Raw genomic sequence first — 13,939 nt, forward strand, 5'->3', positions numbered from 1 at the left:
TCACTGCTTGCATGAACAGAGTCTGAATTATTTCTGTATCCATCAACTGATGAAACCACTCAGGTTTGCCTGAAAATGACTGTCCTTTTTAAGCAATGCACTGTCACTTCTAACTTGATTTCTGTCAGTCCCTATATACTTTGGAATTTGCTTCAGTGAATAGCATCCCTTGATAATACAAGGCTGTTAACTGTCTGCTTGCTTTTATCACTGCAGTTAAATGGATTTCAGAAGGAAAATAATAAATGACTTTTCTTGGCCTACTGTATTTCTGCAGTATTTTAAAATTTTCCAATCTACTTACCATCAGCTAAAATCTCAAAGCCAGATATATCTGACAAAGTAAGGACACCACATTGAGGAAACAGACAATTTAATTGTTAGGAATACATAGACACCAAATGGTATTACTCAGTTACTGAGACACACAAGGAAGTATCTTAAAAACAAACAACTCTCAATGTAGGGCACTCTAAAAACAAAATAATTATATATGTTAACTGTGACTTGGTGTGTTAGCACAGTGCTTATAGCTGTCTCGGGTGCAGAGGCTGTTTCCCTTTGTGCTTAAGCAGCTGCTGTTAAGGTGTGGGAAGAAAATATCCATAGTAATGACTGAGATTTATTGTCCTATTTGGGGGGTGGTGGGGGGAAATCAAAAGTGAAAAAGTTAACTTTGCTTATTTAAGCCAGTTTTTATTAAGCTGTCTTAAGTGAATGCTTAGAGAAGGTAGCTGTACGCAGTAACAGGGGTTAGCCAACATACTAAAGACTTTCAGCAGAATTAGTAATTTGTTTTCCATTTCTGAGACAGGGTGTAAACATGTGGACTACCAGTATGCTCTGGTTTGCTTTAGTACTGATGATAATTACAGAACAGCTGGCAAAGTCATCTAGCTGACTTTCTGATCCTTGTGTTACCACTTTATATTTGCAGAGATACTGCCATTTCGGTATTAACTGGCAAAACAATATGGCATTTGAAACTGGGTAATTAAAGCTGTTTTCTTTTAACTTTAGCTAGATCTTCTGAAACTGCTCGTACCATTTGTTCTGTAGCTTTCTTCAAACTGTTTGCTGTCTGTATGGCATGATCCAGAGTACAACTTAAAATCTGTTGGGAATAATAAAATATAGCCTTGTTAATACTGAAGGCAAATGTTTACCTAGGTATAGAATAGAAAGTGATGTTTAATTAAGGCTCTATGTAGCAGTTTCACTCTGTATACATGCCGAGAAGTAAAAATTCTGAGTCATGTGACAGACTGCTCCAGGATTCAAGTTGAAAGTATCTGTTATTTATTTCTCTCTTTGATTGTGTAATCCTTGGAACTGAGGGATATTTACATCTTTTTAAAGTAGTGGCCCCAGTGCGGTGCATGTTTGTGGTATTGAGAAGGTCTGGTTTTGATAGTGGTTTGTATGGCTAGGGTGACATTCTGTGTTTCAGTATATGAAACATAATTCCAGACCTAAGATCCAGTGCTCCTCTTATGTCCCCCTCACCATTTATACAGGGACTAAGTTGCATAAAAAGTCTGTAACATACTCATATAAAGTAATATACTAATACATAAGCTAAAATACTTGGTTTTTTAACTCCCTCCTGTCTTATCCTCAAATAGACTAGACACGCTTAGATTGTAGTAATCAACTTGCTAAGAATGGGATGTTCAACAGTACCATGACATGGGGATGTACTCTTCCTGAGATAGTTGTGTGGCTTTTAATTTTCGCTGTAAAATCTTACGTGTGCATTGGAATCATTGGCATTTCCATTTCTGATGCTGACGGCAGATTTGCTTTGGGCAGACTTCTTGCTGGGTAAGTATTGATGCGAAAGGATTTTATCATATGTGCTTGAATAGCAGGTTTTGGCAGCCTCGAAGCTTTGCCTAAAGATAAGATATATAGAAAAAAACCAAACCATTTTAGTAAGCAAAAGAATTTCTAACCTATGAATTAAACATACACACCTTGATAGCGTACTCAGTTGCAGTGTAATTTTACAGTGAGTAGAATTTTTCGTTTAATTGCAAAACACAGTCCATCATAATTTGTGTTACATCTGTATTGCAGTAAGACAGAAAACATTCCAGGATGCAGAGTCAGAAAATCTCTCACCGTAGCATCACATTCTTGGTGCTGTAATTTTCTCTTGCAGAAAGACTGAAGAACTACTCTAGGAATTATTTACACTTGCTTTCAGGGTAAATATGTTACTTTCATTAATGAGTAAAATTCTCATGTACAGCGTGCACTGCAGAAGATAAAACATTCCTCCTGCTTATGATACTGGTGAGTTTCATGCTGAATCTTCAACAATGGCATTTTCTGTTGTACTAAATATAGTTATTGCTACAGCTTACCTTTCAGAAAGTCTGTTTACAAGTACATGTGGCTGTTTATTTTTTTGAGCCTTTTGAGTGGAGATTCTCTTCTGTGAATAAGCTGGAGTCATTGAGGCCATGTTTAAAACAAAAGCAACAAAAAAAGTAATTTTCTATGTAACATCTTTATTTCACATAAATAAAATCAAGTAACACTGCTGAATAAAACTTGAATATGTTTGAGATTTTTTGTAAATGAGGACAGATTAACCTTTTTGGATTTGCTGTGGAATTTAGTTCTCTGGCAAATGGTATGCAGATTTATATTCTATTTCATACAGTGAAAGACTGCAGGGGGAAAGTGTGAAATAATCACTCTCATAATCCTAATAGTACTACTTTGATTTACAGTTTTACAGTATTTATATAGAGAAGTAGCTAATATATACTTTCTTCCCACTGTTGAAAATATGTATTTTCTGCATGCAATTTCTTCCTGCGGTAGAGAGAGAGAGGAGTCTGAGGTAAGTGATTTTAAAAGCTAGGTGTTCAACACTTTTTTTTTTAATTAGGCTTTCCTTGACTGCCTGTCACACAATTTGAGTCTAGAGCCGGAATTTTCTTTAGTACTTTTTTACACTACATTAGGTAGCAGCTAGCACTGAAAAAGTTTGCACAGGAACGCCCAATTTTAATAGTCTTCTATGTAGCACTGCAAAATGAGATATTCCTGTCACAAATGAAATAGGGAAGGGACTCCTCTCATAAAGAACTAGAGGTTAAAGCTGTTGTGCATGGGGATTAAACTTGGGACAGGTGTATAAAATTTGGATTTGCTGCTCTTGCTCTACAAGATCGGTATGCATCCACTGTTTAGCTACAGTGCTACTGATTGCTTATACTAAATTAAATTTGGCCTGATATATGCAGTGTGGCTTTCTGCCCCTTAAAATCTAGCCTGTGGTTGGTAATTATTTCAGTAACACATTACACTTACAGGATGAACCAGAACTTTTATTTCTACATAGGGCACAAGACTGAACAGACTCTTTGTAATTCCTGAGTTTAAATTGATCTCTGCTTCCTCTAGGGCATCTGCATCTAAGTCCTGAAAACAAAGACATGTTGTTTAGAAAAACAAAAACTATAAATAATATGTTAATTTTAATATTTTTGCAATCATTATACCTTTTCTCTCTCCACATGATCTTGTATTGAATGTTTTGCAACTTTCAGTCTCACAGTTCACAAGTTCCTTGCTTTGTGAACCATTATTAGAATCATAGGCTGAGATGTCTTCTGAATCGCTGCCTGAAATCCCAAAAATACATTAAAAAGGTCTGAAATATTAGAAATTTTGGCCTGTGTACCTAGTTAATTATTTGGCTTTCAGCACCATAATTTCTGAGCCCCTTGCTGCCATTAACACTACTGTAATTTGAAGAAGTACTTTTTCCTCCATTTTGCAGGTGGGGATTGAACTTTAAAGATTGGCTTTCAGCCCTGAATGTAAGCCTCAAATGTAGATTTTTTTTTTTTTTTTTTTTTGGGGGGGTGGTGGTTGTTTCCAGTCCCAGAACTGTTTTAAAAAAAAATTAAGCTCTCCATCTCCCTGTCCTTCGGTTCTTCTTTTGAAGGTTAAAATTCCTACAAGTTGAAGTGTGACTAAAACAATACAGCCTAAGAGGAATGTGACTGGAGAGTTTGGGAGGATCTAGTATGGCACTGATTTAGTTATTGCACAAACCAGTACTAACAATAATAGTCCCAGTGTATTATATTAAAGTGAAAGGATATCACAGAGAAGCCCAGGATAAAAGGTAGACCAAAGGTAAGAATAACCTACATATTCAGACTTGAAACTGAATCTAGGACAGCTCATGCTATTCTTTTTTAGCTGTTGGGTACTAACAGCTTCAGCGTATTATGCAGTGGAAAGATAAAATTGAGATGCCCTAAAGAAACGAATGGTGAGAGATTCTTAGTGAACCTCGAAGAGCTGGAGTCCTGGATAACTTGGCAGCTGATTTAACTTGCTCACAGTAGCCTGTGTGGGCTCTAGTTTGGATTTGGTGATATTATATTATTAGGAGCTAGACTGAGGAAGGAGAATATTTCCAGTCTGTGTCAACCCTGAATGGATCAAAGATTTAGGAAAACTTCTTCCTTCGTTTGCATGCAGAATAAAAAGGTGAATCCAAAAACTAAGCGGAACTACTGATATGAAATGTTTCAGTCACCAAGTTTGGAATCTCCTTCTAGGACATAAAATAAATGCACATGATAAGGAGAAAAAGCAAAATCAAAGCATTGTGTGTACACCACTGTTAAGCTTTTGAAAAACGTTAGTAGTAGTAATATTTGGAAACTTATCTAAAAAGGTGAATTAGAATTACAGAGTAATTCAGGTTGGATAGGATTTCTGGAGATCTGGCCCAACCCCCTCTCAAAGCAGGACCAACTTAGATGAAGTTGCTTAGGACCCTGTCCAGGTGAGTTTTGAATATCTCTGAAGATGGAGATGCCACAGCCTCTCTAGGGTAAACAACTTCAGCATTTGACTAGACCCAGTTAAAACTCTTTTGCCCGTATCTAACTAGAAATTCTGTTGCAGCTTGTCTGTTGCCTCTTGGTCTGTCACTGAGACTTCAGCAATGAATTTGACTTGGTGTCCTCTTTAGTCTCCTTTTTAATCTTAGTGTCTTGTGCTGTGCTAAGCGGTAACATCTGTTTAAAACTACAAAACAATTTTCATGCTGCTGAGACGTGACAGGAATGTATTTCTTAACAGGATTCAATAGCAGGTATAAGCACAGTTCTGACCTTTGTATGCCATCACTACTTACTCAGGTTGCTATCTGATAAATCAGTTGGTTTTCTGTGAATGAAGAGCAAACATGTTTCAGTTTTCCTTTCCTGGATGTTTGTATTTCTTTGAGCATGAAAACAGAATGATACTTTAATTGTATCTTAATACCTTTATGATAAGCCGTATGACCATACTATATTAATGTTTGATGACTTAGTTGAGGAGAAATCAGATTTACTCATATAAAGAACTCTACTTACCAATTATCTGAAAAGGCGGCAAGTAGAAGCTTAAATTAAAAATTAACCAATTGCAAAATAATGACCCCTTTAACTAAAGGACACATTCTGACAAAAGGACCGTGACTTAGCAGAGCTGTTAAAAATGCTTAAAAGTAGGGGTCTTGATAATCACATCTTTTAATAGCAAAGTAGTATGAAATCCTATGTGTTTATATATATGTTCACATATGTTGCATCAAAATATTATCAATGGTAAGGATGATATGGTTTCTTAGTAACTTTGAGCTACTAAGGTTTTAATTTTACTGCCTTTAGAGAATTAGAAGAATATTTGAGATGCACCTTCTGGCAGAACAAGAACAAAGTTTCTTATATGTGTTATTTGACATGTATTTTCAACTTAGGGCATAAAGTATCATCAAACTTATTTGGAAAATTTTCCATTCACGAAAATAATGAACAGAAGATTGAGCTAACTTTCTTTAAAACACAGAAAAAAGTGGAAGCTAGGCAAGTTTTACCAGATAAATATTAACATCTACTCTGTAAAATAATCCGAGAGCGTATTTAGATTAATATTATTGTGTTCTACACTGCATGTATTACAAGATCTAGCTTTGGATAGAGATTTAATTTGTCAAAATTTAAAACTCCAAAATAACCCGTGTAGAATTATTTTTATCACGCTGACATTTCTGTAAATGAAACTTTACAGATTGACCCTTACACTTGAAATAATATGCAAATGTATCAATATGCTCTCCTTTGAGGCCTGCCAGATTAGTTCATGACAATGATAATTTCAAATCTTTTTCATTGCTGAACACTTTGCAATCATCTCAATTTGGGATGCTGACGTGCATTGCTGAATAGAGAACAAAGACAAAGCCTGTTCTCTCAATGCACTATTAAAACTACTATTAAAATAACTCTGCCATTTAAGCACCATAAACCTTACACTGGTCCACTGAGATGGGCTACTTTCTAATTGGAGTATAATCCTCTCTTTAATAAAATGGATGGGAGTTTTGCCATTGCTCCGGTCATCTGGTATATCACATACCTATGTGATTAACTGGTGATAAACTTGAAAACAGATCATCCTCTCATTTACATGTATTAAAGACATTATTCGGTGTTTGACACAGAGTCTAGTATAGAGACATACCAGTGTACATGCATGTTCACTTAGGTGTAGAAAACCACATCTATGACTAGCCAAAATACGTAATACACTTACCCTTTTGTAACTTCTTCATCAGCTTTAAATTTTTGACTTAATGTAGCCTGACTATGGGATGCAAGACATTCAGCAGCGTATTTTTCCTCACGTGAAAGGAATCTCTGTTGCACCCAAAAGGCAAAACAAATTTATATATGATTATTTGTATTACTGTGTATGTGTAACTGTTGCATATCAAACAGGATAAACAGTGGTATCATTTGCATATCACTTCTATATTGCTTTTAGTTGCCATCAGCCATACAATCTGATTTATCTAAATACAGTTCTAACTGTAGAGCAGACTGGACAAAATAGCACTTTTTCATCTGTGAAGTTGGAATTCAAGGGAGGTTTTCATGTTGCTTTGAGCAAGATTAGTATATATTAATTAATTTCTCTCAATACCTTAAAATTAAATATTTTTATAGGCAAGCAGTTGCTCTCTGAACAAATAATAAAGGCAGGCTAGTAAACCCAATTAAGTCTTTCCTGAGAGAAGCAAACTTTATCACAGATTTCAAAAATGTTTGAGAGTCCTTAAATTTCTGCTTTGGAAACCAATTCAGCCATGTTACGATATGCTGTAATATCTCAGAAGCTGAGCCATCATGCTGTGCAAAAACTGAAGAGAAAAATGTTTTGTGATCTCAAAGCTGAGTAAGATAATCTAAGTTCTTTTTTTAAAAAAAAACAAACAAGCTATGGAAACAGATCTCATACCATTATGTTGGAAGAATGCTTGTTTGCTAGCAGATCTCCTTTTTCCAGAGGCTCTGTTTGTCTTCTGGAAGTAGATTCAGCTCTCTTTTGTAACCTTTATTGGTTAAGGGGAAACGATTTATTTTATTTTTCTAATCTCATTGAGATGATTAACACCTATGAAATACTCCCCATGAGGGCAGAGATGGTATCTAGAATTGTTTCACAAAGTTTTGATGGCTAATTATGTAAATATCTGCATCCCTCCCTTTTCTTGTTTAATTAGAAATACCACACAAATATTGGCAAATAATTTTTTCTTTTTAACTGGCACTGTACTTTTAGTCATTCACATCCTGAATTTGTGTGGCTGCAATGAATTGTATACAGAGGTATGATTTAACTCCTAGTGAAACTGACGGTAGTGTTTTGGCTTCAGGAAATACTTTTGAGGTCCGTAAGACCCAGAAAGGTAGCAGTGTCAGGCTGGGAGGAATTCTTGGGTATGTAGTTATAGAATTCTGTAAAAGTTTTATTCTGGAAATATTCCTATTGCTTTCAGATTCCAGATAGCCCAATTTTCTATAGTCAGCAAATAATTTTAGGTAAACTTTTATATAACAACTTCAGTACCTGTTTCAAAGCTTTCACTTACGTGGGAAGACAAAGATTGTACTTGTCGCCTTCTAAAGAAAATGGATTTGTCTGTGGGATTACATCAGTTGTCTGACTTTTTTCTCCCTCATTGTTCTTGTGAAGAAATGCAGTTTCAATACCTCTTCTTTCTGGAGGATCAGCAATACTTGAAACTGCTGAGCTCTGTACAAATAACCATAGCATAGATGCATGTAGTATGTGGTCATAGTATTGCAAGTACATGACTTCTACTAGCCAGCATTTTCCAAGTGTCTCTAACTTGGGATTCAGAGAAGAATGTGTTCTAAAACACTGGCTGTGAAAGCATTTGGTGATACTTACTTGTAGAAGGCCGTAAGATTTTTTTTTTGGTGCATTTATTATCCAGGACAAAATATTACCATACTTAGCGGTAAACTCAATTTTCTAAAGCACAATAATGTTTTGTCTTCTAGTAATTCTGCAGTTTGAGAATCTTGCACAAACCAAGTAATATTTCTTCCAACTAAATGATAGTGATGAATTCCCCAAAACAAAGACAGCTGTGTAAAAGTTAAAGTAGCTGCTGATATTTTCTTATTCTGAAATAAATGTGTTTGAATCTGGGATTAAGAATAATCATTGTAGCTGTGTTTTTATACTTAGGTTTCTGTTATAATTAATGAAATATTAGGAAGTTAATGTTTCATGAAACTCACATTTTCTTTGAAGTAACATGCTATCTAAAAGTGTCACGCTCTTTCGAGAAAACAGACAATAGTACAACCACACTAAGGTTCTTGAGACTTGCATCAGTAAAACAGAATAATTGTAGTCTTTAAATAATAAAGCTTGCCGAGTTACCTCGCAAAGAGAATATGATGAATGGGCAGATTCATAGGAAGTAGGCAAAGAAGACAAGTTGCATTTGCTGTCATCAGTTTGTTCTTGGATATCTTCAAGCAGCATGCCAAGTCTAAATATTTCCCCTTCCACCTTTCTAAACCCAATTGCAATACACAGTTAGTAAAACCTGTATAAACTGATACTTTATTTCTTATTATGATAACCGTATTGGGCATTGCAGTACATTTCCTATAGGGGGAAAAAAAAAATTAATGGAGCTCACCGAGTCCCTGTTTAAGTACTTTAATTGATCAATGAGATATCCTAATTACAACTAGGATATGTAAAGCCCAAGACAAATTTTGGCCAAATCACTTCTAGCTTACTACATATAACATTGAGATGTTTTGCACTAGAATTTTTCTGAATTGAAAAAGGAAATAATGGTTGTAAGACACTCAAAATACGGAAAATATGCTGATGCAGTACTTATCTTCTAACCTTTCAGGATCAAACTCTCCAACGTTGATAGACTTGTCCTTGTAGTTCTGCAGCTGTAAACTACGGTGCTCTTTTCTAGCTGTTAAGTAATTCCTTTCCAAGGCATCAAGGTATCTCTTCAATTGATTTAATGCCTTCACCAATAAGAAATAATTCAATAGCAAATGTCATTATGATTTAGCAAGCCATAGTGATAGCTACTTACGCTAGGTAGGCCAGATGCTATTTGCAGTGATGTTGGTAAGAAACTTGGTACTGCTCTGAACTGGAACAGGATTGCACTTGTATGTCCACCTAGTACTCTGTGCTGCTCTTACGTACAAGTAAAATATTAAACCTGACTTCTGAACTGATAACCTACATGTCAAAATTTGTAACTTATATGGCAACTTAAGGCCTTTCACTAATAGTTTTGAGTTGTAATCTTTAGAACAGATTTAAAAATTCAGCCATCTACTGAACACCTTCATTTTTGCCTCTTAAACTCATAATTTCAGTCTGAGATTGAGAGAGAGTATTTTTGAATGTCTGTTTAAGGAAAACGTGGAGTGTGCCAGAAAATTGTGAGTCTACAGCCATTTAAAGTGCATTTCAGATAATACATAAATTAATTTACCAGATAGTTGTCTTGTAAAAGGAATGTCTCTTGGGTCATATGCTTAGAGAAGTCTTCCACCTTCAAGACAAAATATTAGACTTTTACTTGGGATTTTAAAAACAAATAGGCCAAATGAATGTAGATTTTGAGCATCAGTGCAAAGTAGATGTTGAAACAGAGCTCTTTACTTTTTTTAGCAGTTGATCTGTCTGATCCTTTAGTATTTGAGACATCTTTTCTCCTAGTGTTAGTTCTGGCAGTAAATTAGAAGGGTTTAGACAGTGTGCTTCTACTGTACCAGCTGCTGGTAATGCTGATGCTGTTGTCCCACACTGTAAGCCTACACAATACAAGATAAGATCAATCAATTGGAATTTCTGCTCAAAAGTGCTATCAAATTACATAAGTCATTTGCATAGTTACTGTGATTTTATTTACTTGCTTTAGACAAACCATGTGTAGATTGTATAGGGATAGGAGCACGTAATGTAAAGACGTCAGAGGATGTCCCAGTGTCTTCTGAGTAGATGGCAATGCTGGCATTTGGGAAATCTGACTGAGGAATTATCTGTCAAAATGAGAACTTTGGTGATAGAAACAATGTATAGAACACTTGTGGACATAAATTTAGAAATAACGCAAAATACATAGGACAAAATCTATTGAGATTTATTACAACAATACCATATAATTTTCTGTGTTTATAGTTTTATATATGTGTAGTGTCTCATTGTATAAATACTTAAATACTTCAGCTCTATGTTGTGGAAGTCTAAAGAGGATTTGTATAAATGGGAAGTACAACATGAAGGTGACAAAATAGTTTTTGGGAATACTCATAGTCCTGGAGATAAAGGAAAATTAATTAAAAAAATCTATTTTGAGAGATTTACCTTAGGATTCAGTCTCAGATGGTCAATATGATTCTGAGTGTCAGCATGCTGCGTCAGCATCTTGTTTGCAGCCAGGAAATAATAGGGAAAACGATTAAAACTTGTTACATCTCAAATGATTTACTAAGCTTATAAATCTAGGAATGGACTTAAGCATCTGTATAGCTCTGTGAGTGAACTCCGTGGCAGGGCATGAAATTGAGAAGTGATTATCAAATTACTAATGAACTTTAAATTTACTATAGTAAGAGAAATATTGTTGTCAAACAAATTCTTTAAATTGTCAATAAATACCAGTATAAATAGTTGAAGAGTGTGAAGATGCGAAAGAAGGCAAAGATGTCTTTAATGTGAACACAGGCACAGTATAAAAATATATTCTTAAGAAAAACTTTAAATTGAAAGTACTCTTAGTGAATTTTAACATTTACATGTAATACTAGAAATAACAATTGATAGTGAATTTCTTAATGATTTGATAGGATGCTTTATAATTGCAAATAATACTCCAGAGCATCACTAAATATTTGGTAATGAAAGTTCCATATAAACTCAGTCCCACAAAATTTTATTTGTGAAAGCAATTGTTGACTAAAGTGATACTCACTGATACTGACAGACTGCCTGCATGAAATACTCTTGTTAGATTTTACTGGACACAGAATATCTTCTTATGGTAAACCACTGTTTACCAAGCATTAAGAATTTCTTAAAGCATCTTAATTACCTCTAGCTGTTGCAACAGTTCTGGAATGCTCATTTCTTCTCGATTCTCTACTTCAGCAGAATTTAAATAGTTCTTATTATTTAGAATATTGTTCAAAATTACTGATCGACTTAGCAAAATAGGGAAGGGTTTTGCTCTTTCACTTGTAGGAGCTGAGTTAATATTGTCACTCCTTTTTGGTACTTCTGAAGCAACTTCGGAGAAGTCAGGAAGGCAATAGTGAGCTTGACCTTGGCCATATTTGACCTTGTGAAGTGAAACTGTTTTCTTAAACAGGGCATTCTCTTCTTGCATGTTTTGAAAGACGTGTGTATCTTCATTCTCCTTAATCAATTGTGAATTTTCTTGTTTGCACCCACACTTATCAGTAGAAGAAATAAGTTTCTTTGGAATGCATCTATTTTCATTTAGCAAATTTTGATTTTTATCACCAGTGTTTACTTCCTCGTGCTTTTCTAAGTGATGTTCTTCAAAGTTAGCTGCCCATTGTTCATGTGCTAAAGGGCCTTTGACATGTTCTGAAGGCTCAGGTTTCTTCACAGTGTCATCGATACTTTCTGTAAAGGATGTCTCTGGTATTGTCTCGCATTCAATTAACTGGCACGTGCTTATTAACTCTCCCTTAGAAAAATGTCGCAAAAGGATATTGGACATCTTTGAGTGAGTTAGATGTTCTTTGCTATCGGGTTTACTAAAACCACCAACAGGTAATTCCTTCTTAAAGGAAGCTTCACTTCCAGGCATATCAACTGAAATTCCCATTGTTCCTATGGCATCTTTATGGTGACTGGAGAATTCTTCAGGCTGTGGATGAGTTTCATAATTTGTTGTTTCTTTTATGGTTTTGTTATCTTCAGAACAGGCTAACTTTGAAATACCAGAAATATCTTTTGTACAAGTACAGTCATTCAAATTATCTGAATTATTATTGTATTTACACGTTATTCCTACATCTCCATCATAAGGTAAGTCATCTTGGTCCTCATCAGTTGCATCTGTGATACAGCCCAATTCATCTGAAAATGGACTATTCATTTGGGTTTTCATCCAGTCTGATGGTTTGCACTTTTTCATAGTCTCCATATCCAGTGTACATAGAATATGAATGCCATTGCTTCTCCTATTTTGAGTAGAGCTTTTATTATTTATTAATCCTGTAACGTAGGAGTAATAATTATTTCATACTTAAATACTACTGAGAATAAGGTCTACTTACTTAGAACAATCCCCCGGACATGGTCGTTTTCTTTTCATATTTACGCTAGTGTAAGTCTGCATTAACAACTGGGGGGAGTAGAAAAACACAAATGACAAAAAGCATTGGGAAAAGGAGAATTGAGCTTAGTGCCAGGTACCTGTCCTTGCTTGTTAATCCCTCTGTACTACTACAGACAAAAACACTTGATAACAGAGCCAATAGCGGTAGGAGAATTCAGCCTGTTTTTAAAACAAACAAACAAAAAACTTCTCACACTTTATCTCACCACCATAAAGCATTTCTTCAGCTTCTGCACCAGAGAAAAATCACCAAACTCTTTTCAATTTATTTCTCACCCCATTTCATCAGATAAAAATGCAATGACCTGATACTGAAGTAAGGGACAGTCTTGTCAGCTTCACAAAATACGTTGCTTCACCTTAGCTGCAGTCGCTGTAAGCAGAAAGAAGCGAACGTACAGCACCCGTTTCCTGTAAGCAATAGCACAGCCCTGCAGCGGTGTTCTTTCGCTGTGTTGGAAATGAAGCTGTGCTGCGGGGGCCCAGCCGCCGCCGCTTTGATTAAAACTCCCCCTGCTCAGAAACTGTACTTCGCTGAGGCGGGTTTGGATGGGCGGGAGTCACCCTCCTCCGGCAGCGCCAGCAGCCGTGGGGGTGGTGTTGCGGGGCCCGCCGGGGCGCCAGGTGCGGGGCGGGCGCGGCGCTGCCGCGGTGTCCGCTTAGGCGCCGGCGGGGCGGGGCGGCGCAGGTGCTGCGGCGCCCGCGCTCCTCCCGCCTCGCCCCGCCCCGCTCCCCGCCTGTGCCCGCCATTGGTCGGTGTGAATGATGCGGCCTTCCGGCGGCGGAGCGGAGCGTGCGCAGAGCGCTGCGGCCGGCGGCGGGGAGCCGTTGGCCGCCCCGCCTGTGGGGGAGGGCGGCGCGGGGATTGGTGGGTTCGAAGAGCGGCTGCGCGTGGGCGGGCACCGCCCCGCGCTCCCCGCTGCGGTGGCCGCTCTGGGAACTGCTCCGGCCGCGGCGGAGCGCCGGCGCCTCAGCCCGCCGCCGCGCCGGCACCCAGGTGAGGCGCGGCCCCCGGTGGGGAGGGGCGCCGGGAGAGCCCGGTCGCTCGCCGCCCGCTGCGAAGCCGGCGGCGGCTGGGGTGGGGGTCGCGTCGCGGGCGCAGCGCTGGGTGCCAAGAAGGGGGGGCTCAGCGGCGGACAGCCGCCGTGCCGCGGGAGGCCGCCCGGTACAGGTGGG

The 13,939-nt window shown here is 37.5% G+C and overlaps 1 protein-coding gene across 1 annotated transcript; it reads right to left on the reverse strand.

Annotated features, from left to right (window-relative positions):
* Positions 1-972: 972 nt before the first annotated feature.
* AKNAD1 (AKNA domain containing 1) lies at positions 973-12,568 on the reverse strand. The gene is made up of 13 exons (XM_075711522.1): positions 11,486-12,568; positions 10,304-10,433; positions 10,054-10,205; positions 9,884-9,943; positions 9,268-9,401; positions 8,785-8,920; positions 7,961-8,124; positions 5,177-5,262; positions 3,519-3,641; positions 3,328-3,438; positions 2,370-2,451; positions 1,751-1,895; positions 973-1,114 (listed from the first exon to the last, which is right to left on the reverse strand). Exons 1-13 carry the CDS (start codon positions 12,566-12,568, stop codon positions 995-997), a joined length of 2,526 nt encoding a protein of 841 aa, XP_075567637.1. The 3' UTR covers positions 973-994.
* Between the last annotated feature and the right edge of the window lie 1,371 nt (positions 12,569-13,939).

This window comes from Pelecanus crispus, chromosome 5, assembly GCF_030463565.1.
Source record: "Pelecanus crispus isolate bPelCri1 chromosome 5, bPelCri1.pri, whole genome shotgun sequence".
NCBI classification, from domain to species: domain Eukaryota; kingdom Metazoa; phylum Chordata; class Aves; order Pelecaniformes; family Pelecanidae; genus Pelecanus; species Pelecanus crispus.

Coding starts and splice junctions, on each gene's coding strand:
- AKNAD1 (XM_075711522.1), bottom strand. CDS start 12,568: ATGGAGACTATGAAAAAGTGCAAACCATCAGACTGGATGAAAACCCAA. Junction 3,439..3,518: donor ATCATGTGGAGAGAGAAAAG/GTATAATGATTG, acceptor CTTTGTTTTCAG/GACTTAGATGCAGATGCCCT. Junction 2,452..3,327: donor TAAAAGTTCTGGTTCATCCT/GTAAGTGTAATG, acceptor CAATGACTCCAG/CTTATTCACAGAAGAGAATC.